The sequence below is a fragment of the Otolemur garnettii genome, unplaced genomic scaffold (genome assembly GCF_000181295.1).
Source record: "Otolemur garnettii isolate 467f Iridium unplaced genomic scaffold, OtoGar3 scaffold00009, whole genome shotgun sequence".
Taxonomy (NCBI): Eukaryota; Metazoa; Chordata; class Mammalia; order Primates; family Galagidae; genus Otolemur; species Otolemur garnettii.
The window spans coordinates 4020727-4030479 of NW_003852404.1; the positions used below are offsets into that span (position 1 = coordinate 4020727).

The 9753-nt window shown below is 52.8% G+C and overlaps 1 protein-coding gene across 2 annotated transcripts in view; it reads left to right on the plus strand.

Annotated features, from left to right (window-relative positions):
- Positions 1–7263, plus strand: part of ECE1 (endothelin converting enzyme 1) — a 113539-nt gene extending 106276 nt beyond the window's left edge. The window contains exons 16-19 of one of the 2 annotated variants that reach the window (XM_012801552.2): positions 421–488; positions 1280–1470; positions 4018–4113; positions 4739–6016. In XM_012801552.2, coding sequence (XP_012657006.1) covers positions 421–488; positions 1280–1470; positions 4018–4113; positions 4739–4915 — 532 coding nt within the window. In that variant the 3' untranslated portion in view covers positions 4916–6016. Of the gene's footprint in view, positions 1–420; positions 489–1279; positions 1471–4017; positions 4114–4738 lie in introns of both variants that reach the window. The other variant, XM_012801551.2, reaches the window with a different exon arrangement.
- Positions 7264–9753: the final 2490 nt, after the last annotated feature.

Genomic DNA, 9753 nt, shown 5'->3' on the forward strand with positions numbered 1-9753 from the left:
AAAAAAAAAACCTGGGGTTTGGAGAGGGGTGATCTCAGAAATGAAGTTACATGGTTCTGGGTTCGAATCCCAGGTCTGCAGTTTGATGACTACAGCCCTTGTATGAGGTGATTGGCCCATTCCCAGCCTCAGTGAGCTTGTTCTTAGAGCCAATTAACAACGCCTGACTCTTGTGCAATGGCTGAAGAGGACAGCACATTTCTACAGAGCATCGTGCCCAGCTGACCACAGCAGACTGCCACCTCTGACGGGCTTCAGGGACCTGGCTGGAGGCTTAGGCCATGGCCTTGTCCCCACAGAGCCCTGCAGGACTTGACTCTACTGTATCCCCAAGTCCAGGGAGGGAAGGTCACATAACTGGGCAAGAGCAAGAGGCCCTCCCCTTGAGACACTGCCTCACCTTCATGTCCCCCCCTCTAGGGCCTTAAACTTTGGTGGCATTGGTGTCGTCGTGGGCCATGAGCTGACTCATGCTTTTGATGATCAAGGTACGGATTCCTCAGGGTCCCCTTCAGATGGGCCTGTCAGCTTCCTGGCCCCCCTGCCTCTACCTTCCACTCCCTTCTAAAGTTCTTAGCTTTGGAGCTAGAAGGATCTAGGTTCAAATCCTGGCACTACCACCTGTTAATGATAAGAACTTTAGCAAGTCCTGTGCTTTCTCCAAGCTTCCACTTCCTTATCTGTAAACTGGGAATGATGATTTGAATGTCACGCAGTGATTGGGAGGATCGTGGGAAGCGCGTAGTGGGGCTGCTGCTGTGGGCGGGGATTAATAGTGAGCAGGGAGCGTACATTTCTCTGCCACTCCAGAGTCCTCTCTAATCCGACCACTGTCAGGGGAGTTGAAGTCAGTCCCTCCTCACCAGCTAATGTCCAGATTCCTCCTCACTGCCTCCTGCCTGGGGACCCCACAGCTGAGATGGAAGAGGCGGAGACCTCTGTGACCGGAGCCTGTCATGTGGTCCCAGTGGCGTTGGCTCCTTTTGCCCCTTCCTGGGTATCAGTTACTTAGGGTCAGGGTCTCTTAACAAGTCTTGAAAATAAACCCAGCTCCTCTGTGCCTTTGGTCACTCTGGGGCTTTGCCTGAACCACTTTCCTCCGTCCCCTCCTGCTGAGTCTGAATGGCCCACCCATACACCTCCTTCCACACCCAGATGGACCCCACCTCCCATGTTGGCTGGAGGACAGGGTAGACAGAGGAGGGAAGAGCAGTCAGGAGCCACTGGTCCCCACTCCTCCGGTCCTTCCCTTCACCCAGTGCCTCCCTCTGGCCCACAGGGCGGGAGTATGACAAGGACGGGAACCTGCGACCGTGGTGGAAGAACTCATCTGTGGAAGCCTTCAAGCACCAGACCGAGTGCATGGTGGAGCAGTACAGCAACTACAGCGTGAACGGGGAGCCCGTGAACGGCCGCCACACCCTCGGGGAGAACATCGCTGACAACGGGGGCCTCAAGGCTGCCTATCGGGTGAGAGTCCTGCCCCGACAAACCCCCCAGCCCCACTGGCCTACCCAGATATCCCCCTGCCATCACAGACACCCCGGTGGCCGCAACAGCCCTGTGAGCTACCATTCCCCATTGAGCTGGGTGGTCAAGAGGACTGATGGAGGGCTGTCTGGGGATGCGCCCAGTGTGGAACTAAGATGCCAGAGCCCTTTCTGCTCTGAGACTGGCCTGACCGAGAGACTCAGGAAAAGGTCCGCCTGAGGAGCCTGCCTGTTTTTACCTTTGCGGGGGAAGCTGCCCTCAAATCTATGGGCCTATGGGCTCCTGTGGGCCTGGGGAAGGGGGAAGAAGGAGGGAGGGAAGGGGACATGGGTCGTGGAGCCAGTCTGGGCTCAAGTCCTGGTTCTGGAGTAAATCATGTACCCTCTGTAAGGCTGTGGGTGTGGCCAAAAACAGCTAATAACTGCACCATCAGGTTGTTGGGAAGAGGGAACAAGACGAGATGGATGTAGGGCCCTGGCTCAGGGAGGCACTCAGAGGTGTTAGCTGAACTGGATTCAAGTTACAGAGGCCACGGGAGCAACACAGAGCTTCCTTCTAATGGTGACCTCTGTCAGTTTAGGAAGGAGCCTAGGATTTTATTCTGGTTACAAAGGAGGGCCGTAGGGTGTATAAAGAGAGAGCATATAAAGGAAGGACATGGTCTAACTTGTCTCACACTCTGTCACCCTGGGGCGGAGTGCCATGGAGTCATCATAGCTCACAGCAACCTCCAACTTCTGGGCTCAAGTGAACCTCCCACCTCAGCCTCCCAAGTAGCTGGGACTGCAGCACACACTACCATGGCCATCTAATTTTTCTATTTTTTGTAGAGACAGGGTCTTGGTATTGCCCTGGCCGGTTGTGAACTCCTAATTTGTCCTTTAAAGCCTACAGCCTGGAGGCCAAATCTAGCCCAGAGCCTGTTGCAAATAAAGATTTTTGGAGACACAGCCACACCCATTTGTTCACACATCATCTGTGGCTGCTTTCACGCCATGACAAAAGAACAGAGTCCTTGCAACAGGGGCTGTCAGCACACAAAGCTGAATGTATTAGCTCTGTGGCCCTTACAGGAAAAGTCTGCCACACAGACTTTTATAAGGTTCACTTAAGTTGGCTCGGCGCCTGTGGCTCAAACGGCTAAGGCACCAGCAATATACACCTAAGGCGGTGGGTTCGAATCCAACCCGGGCCCGCCAAACAACAATGATGGATGGCTGCAACCAAAAAATAGCCAGGCGTTGTGACGGGCGCCTGTGGTCCCAGCTACTTGGGAGGCAGAGGCAGGAGACTCGCTTGAGCCCAGGAGTTGAAGGTTGTTGTAAGCTGTGATGCCACGGCACTCTACCCAGGGGGACAGCTTGAGGCTCTGTCTCGAAAACAAAAAAAGGTTCACTTAAGTTGCTATGTGGAGGGAATTAGATTTGGATCTCCATTGTGCAGATGAGCAAACTGAGCCCAGAAACATTCAATTAAGTTGCGAACCCTTCCCTTCTCATTCCATAGTGAGGCAAGGACACTAGTTATCCATCCAGGCAAGAGGTGGGATAGAGTGAGAAGTAATCAGATGTGGGGTGTTCAATTTAAGAGAAAGAAAAATTAAAGAAGAGTTCTGGTTTTGAATCTGAGTAGGTGGGCCACTGACTGTCATGGGGAAAGTGTTCTTGTACACACGCACGTGTATGAGTCTGCGTGTAAGCTGTTGTTTTATTTGTGCCATGTTAAGTCTGAGATGCATCTTAGTTGTCCAGCTGGGGCAGTTGATTATACAAATCAGGGAGGAGGGTGGAGCTGACAGTCTAACAGTGAGGGTCATCAACACACAGATGGGGTTTTAAGCCACAGGTCTGAATGAGAGCAGATTGAGAAGAGGGCTCCTCAGCTGGACACAGTGGCTCTCACACCTGTAATCCTCATGCTTTGGGAAGCTGAAGCAGGAGGATGGCTCAAGGCCAGGAGTTTGAAATCAGTCTGGACAATATAGTGAGACCCCCCACTCTCTGATGATGAGTACCATGGCATCATCATAGCTCACAGCAACCTCAAACTCTTGGGCTCAAGTGATCTTCTTGCCTCAGTTTTTCTATTTTTAGTAGAGACAAGGCCTTGGTCTTAGGCTGGTTTCAAACTCCTGAGTTCAAGCAATCCACCACTCTTCACAGAGTGCTAAGATTACAGGCATGAGCCACCTTGCTCAGCCTCTATAAAAATTTTTAAAAATTAGTCAGACATGGTGGTACACGCCCGTAGTCCCCAGCTGAGGCAAGAGGATTGCTTCAGCGTAGGAGTTGGAGGCTGCAGTGAGCTATGAGCAAGCCTGCTCGCCAACCTGGATAACAGAGGGAGATCCCATCTCTTAAAAAAATATGAAAAGGAAGAAGAAGAGGACTCTTCCAGGCTGAGCCCAGGCCTAGAGCCCCAGAAACCAGTCCCTGCTCCAAACAGGGGAGACCTGCAACAGCCCCATGCTACCCCCTCCATCACCACCTGTCATGGGAATCCCTGAGCTTTGATCTTTCTTCCCAGGCTTACCAGAACTGGGTGAAGAAGAATGGGGATGAGGAGACATTGCCCACCCTGGGTCTCACCAATGACCAGCTCTTCTTCCTGGGGTTTGCACAGGTGAGTTCATCGCAGGTGAGGAAAAAATACCAAACTTAGTTGCTTTCTGCCTTCTTGATATTCCAAGAGCTCTGAGAGGCAAAAAAGTAAGTTCCCCTCAAATTGAGAATTTCCTAACTCATGGGACTGTCTGTAGGACATACGCCCTGTCACAAGGCACCCTTCCTGTCATTAGAGTTTCAAGGAAGGGCCAAGAAAGCTAATAAAAAGTCTCCTGTATCTAGTAGGTCAGAGGACACAGCAGTTGCTAATATCCCTTCTGGTTCTGGGGTTCTAGAAATTTCAATAAACTCAAGATGCCCCAAGGCCATCAGCTGAGTTGGCATTCAGTTGATAGCCTTCTCTTGGCACCCAGAGCTGCCAGGCCATTAGACAGTTTGTTCTGCCCAGGAAGTGAGCGATCTGGATTAAATCCAAGGTTTTCAAACTGGTGTTTGGACACAATCTCTGGTTCAGACAAAATCTAACACAGGTGCCTCAGACCGAGATGCTGCTCTGGCTGAGGGAAGGAACACAGTTTGGAGATACCAGGTGGGAGGGTTTGTCCCTCTGCCATCGTGACAGGGGCAGTCCAGTGGCCTCGGGGCCCTGCAGTGACATTGGCCTCTCTGTTGCTCCCACAAAGGTCTGGTGCTCTGTCCGCACACCTGAGAGCTCCCACGAAGGCCTCATCACTGACCCTCACAGCCCTTCCCGCTTCCGGGTCATCGGCTCCCTCTCTAATTCCAAGGAGTTCTCGGAACACTTCCGCTGCCCCCTCGGCTCACCCATGAACCCACAGCACAAATGTGAAGTCTGGTAGGGGCGAAGCACAGAGAGCCGTGAAAGAGAAGGGGAGGGGGCTGAGGACAAGACCCTGGGCGGGGCCAACAAGCCTGCCCCCCTCCCAGCCTCCGGGGCATCGCCCAGCCCAGTTGGCACCCAGGGCCCCCTTCCTCCGAGCTGGAGGGTTTTCACCTCGAACTGAGCCCATGATGCAGGCTCTCAGCATAACCTGAGATTTGGTCCCCTCTGAAGACCCTGACATCCCAGGCACAGGGGTGTCCATTCTAGCAGGCATTTGGGTGTCAGGCTGGTGGCTTACCGTGCCTGGGCCACGTGATGACAAGGGTCCAGATACATCACAAATACCACTGTGTCAAATGCTTTCGATATATATTTTTGGGGAAACTATTTTTTAAACATTGTGGAATACACTGGAAATCTTCAGGGAAAAAAATGCATTTAAAATACTTTTTTTTTTCTTTTAAGGAAAGGATTGGTATATTTATTATGTTCTGTTTTTCTAAGTGATCTGTGGACAAGGGAAGCCCCAGTGATTAACTGACTCCCTCTCTTCCCCGCTCACTGTGAGGCTGGACTGAGGCCAGGGTGCCTAGGCCACTGAGCAGGTTCCCAAATTAGAGAGCTGCCACAGCCCTTAGGGTGTGCCATTTCAGCCTCAGTCACCTGGTGTGGATAGGAGAAGCATAGTGGCCAGGCAGAGGGAGGCGCCAGCTGGAGGAGGGTGGGGACGTGGGCAAGTCATGGGTACTGTTCCTGTCAGCTTACCTGCCCCTCTCCCCACGGTCAGATATTGGGAACTCCAGCAAGAAAGCCTGACCTCCAGAGTCACAGCAGGGGACTGCTGTAGCAGAATCAGGCCAGGTCAGGGACTCAAACACCACACAGGCTCCCTGAGCACCCTGGGTCTGGCCCACAGGAGCCCTGTGAGGCTGTGATGCCCCGTCAGATGCACATAGCTGTACCATGGATGTCTTCTTTCCGCCCCTCCTTCTTTGGCCACCCCTTATCTGTCTAGGGCATGTCGCCTTTCTGTAGCAATCCCCCAATTCCAGCCACTTAGGGGCCTGGCCACCCTCTTCCCTAGGGGAAGGAGAAAAGAGAAAACAGTGCTGGTCCCCCGCAGGGCCATATCCTCCCTCTGAGCTCCGTCCTCCTCCACCGGGCCTGGGCCTGGCTCCCAGCACCAGTTCTCAAGTGCCTTATCTGAGGCTGTGGCCCAAGGAGATAGCCCTTGCCCCCAGAGAGCCCTTGGCCTCCTCAGTGTAGCCCCCAAGTGTCCTGACTGGAACACAGGCCATAGTCCCACTCCCAGTAACCGCAGGGCTGCCCAACCTGAGAGCTCTGGCCTTCTGGCCTACAGGTCAGTGGCCCCAGACACCAGGAGTCTGAGGAACTACTGAACTTGCCCTGGGCTCCAGCCCCGGTCAGCCCCTTGGTTGAATCAAAACAGTACTAACAGCTGCAGACTCATCTCCTTTAGGGGATGCTTATAGCCAGGGGAGGGTATAAAGGAAGGTTCTCCAACCCAGTTTGGCCTGCGGTGTCCTGTGTCCCCCTCCCTGAGACCACAGCTCCAGTAGCAAGTCCGTGAGCTCCACCAGGCAGACCCACGTGTAGCATCCATGTTGTTCTGTGGCCGGTAACTAAAGCAGGAGCATAGCCCAACACAGTCACAGCTCTGTCACCTCAGGGGCCAGAGCCCTATCCCCATAGTGCAGTCCCCTCACCCAGGAAGCCAGAATCCTCCCTGCCTGAGAGGAGCAGACAGCTCTGTGAGTGCCCTGCCTTCTTGGATCACCCTCTGAGCTGCCGCGGGGGTGTTGGGAGTGGATTCGAGGTGAGTCTAGTCCCTACATGCGGAAATGCTGGTAGCTCTTCTGAGTAAAGACAGGAGGGAACCAGAGAAGGAGCCAGAGCCAGGAGCTGGCCACAGGCACCTTGCCATGCAGAGATGGGCCTTTCCTGGCCCTGGCCTTCTCTTCCTACCTCCTCCCCCCAAACCTGCTTCCTGCCTTGGGGGGTGGTCCTGGAGACCTCCCAAGGGAAGTAGGTCCCTCAGGCCTGGGCACATTCCAGGGAATGCAGGCTGCTCACACTGCTCAGAGGCAGGGGTAGAGTTGGCAGAGGGGAGGGGAGAAGAGAGCTTAGGCCTGGCAGGGATGAAAGCGGAGGAAGCACCCTCACTGCCACTGCCCCCTCCAGAGCCTCTCCCCTTGGCCCCGGGAACCACGGGGCTGGCTTCTCTGTGGGTACATGGACGTGCGGTCGGGAGCTGGGAATCTATTTTTTGTATCATTTTGTTCTGTGCTACTGTAGTTTTGGTGTGGCACTATTGTAATTAAAATAAAGTACTTGTACCACGTACCACGTGTCCAAGTGTCTGTCCTCCCACAGTGGTGTGTGTCCTATAGGGCTATGGGAGGGCCCCCCACACACCGCCAGCACAGAGTTTCCCACTGCAGCCACACCTCCCCCCAAAGCAGAGGCCTTGGACCCTCACAAATACCAGTAGGTCACTCAGTCCCTTCATCCACGTAATATGTGAGCACCCCCTACAGGTGAGAGAGATGCACAGCACCCTGGGCTAAGGGGTCTCTCTGCATTATCTTGACAAAGGGAGTTTCCAGGTCTCGGATGCTCAGACAGGACCAGCAAAAGTAAATTCAAAGTTTAGGAAAGAGTCTCTGACATACACTTATGCCTCGCCCTGGGTTTTGCACATGTTCTTGCCTCTGCCTGGAGATTTCTTCTCCGGATTCTTTGCCCTATAAACTACCTATCCTTGAAAGCCCAGCTCAATATCACCTCTAGTTAGGATCAAGAAGCTCATACAGGTTTCCTCCTCCTCTTGGAGTGTTTTAGTTGGCTAGGTGTGTTAGTTTTCTGGGGCTGCTACTACAAAATACGACAAATTTGGCAGCCTACACAACAGAAATTGTTGTCTCACAGTTCTGAAGGCTTAAAGCTCAAGATCAAGGTGTTCGCAACATTGGTTCCTTCATAGGGTATGAGAAGAATGTGTTCTAGGCCACCTCCTTGCTTCTGGTGTGGCTGGCAATCTTGGGCGCTCCTTGGCTTATAGAGGCATTGCCCTGATCTCTGCCATCATCTTCTCCCTCTTTGCATGTCTGTGTGTCCAAATTTCCTCTTTTTATAAGGACACAGTTGTATTGGATTAAGGCCTACTCTAATAATGTCATTTCACCTAATTGTGTCTTCAACAAGCCTATTTTTAAATAAGGTCACATTCTGAGGTGCTAGGGGTTGGGAAGTCAATGCACAAACTTTGGGGAAGAGAACACAATTGAACCCACAACACAGAAGTCCCCATTCTCTAGGCTGTGGAGGTGCCAGTACCATCTCCAGTAGGGTTCCATGACTGTTGGATACCTGGAGGCGTGGGCAAAAGGTTGCAGGGTGGCTGGAGAGCCATAAATACTGCTTGACTAAATAAGGGGACCACCCCAGAATTCACTGGTGGGCGTGAGAGAATGAGCTCAGTGGGGTCAGGTAACCAGAAAAGATTTCCTGGAGAGGAGAAATGCTAGGTAAGCCTCGAATGAACAGGAAGGATTGCGATTCGTCTCCCACCGTGGACAGAGTGATGGCGACACAAGCACCCATTCAAGGCACAGACCTCACCCTGACTGTGCTACTCGTTTTAAAGGCGCTAAACCATTTCTCTGAGATGCCGTTTCTCTATGAAATGGTTGGTAAGCTCTCTTTTCTCACTGGTGTGACCCACAAATGTTAGGGAGATTTTAAGGCTGCTTGAAACAGTGATATGCTTTGAGCTTCTCAGAAGTTCAAACCGGGTGAGTGATGGCTTGGCGCCTATGGCTCAGGTGGCTAAGGCGCCAGGCACATACACCTAAGGTGGTAGGTTCAAATCCAGCACAGGCCTGCCAAATAACAATGACGGCTGCAACTAAAAAATAGCCGGGCGTTGTGGCAGGTACCCGTGGTCCCAGCTACTTAAGAGGCTAAGGTAGGAGATTCGCTTGAGCCCAGGAGTTGGAGGTTGCTGTGAGCTGTGATGCCACAGCACTCTACCCAGGGCGGCAGCTTGAGGCTCTGCCTCAAAAAAAAAAAAAAACAGGTGAGTGCCTGCCCACCAGCGTGCGTGAGCCTGACCCCCCAGCATGTCTCACCTCCTCCCCTCCAACTACAATGCTGCCCTCATCCCGCCTTCCCAGCACCTGCCTTGGCCCTCCCTGCCCTCTAAGGTCCTCCGCTCCACCTTGAGATGTTTTGCGATTCACCTGCCTCAGCCTTGTAGAGTGCTAGGATTACAGGCATGAGCCACTGCGCCCAGCTTGATCTTCACATTCTTTGGCCATTCAGAAAGATCTATCCACGAACTTCTCTAGATGTCCTTGTCATCAATTTCCCAATCATGTCTTTTTTTCCATCAGTTTCCCAATCATGTCCTTTTTTTTTTGGAGACAAAGTTATACTTTCTTGCCATCAGTATTGTGCCATGACATCATAGTTCACACCAGCTTCAAACTTTTGGGCTCAACAGATCCTTGCCTCAGCCTCCCGAGTAGCTGGGACTACAGGTGCCCTCCACAACGCCCAGCTATTTTTAAAGAAGGGATCTTGCTTTTGCTCAGGCTGGTGTTGGCCTCCTGAGCTCAGGCAATCCACCTGCCTTGGCCTCTCAGAGTGCTAGGATTACAGGCATGAGCCACCACACCTGGCCCCAAATCATGTTCTTTACCATACAGCCAACCACTGGGCATAGCCCATGAATCCATGTAAACTCATGCCTCTGGCTCGGCGCCTGTGGCTCAAGTGGCTAAGGCGCCAGCCACATACACCTAAGGTGGCAGGTTCGAATCCCCAGCCCGG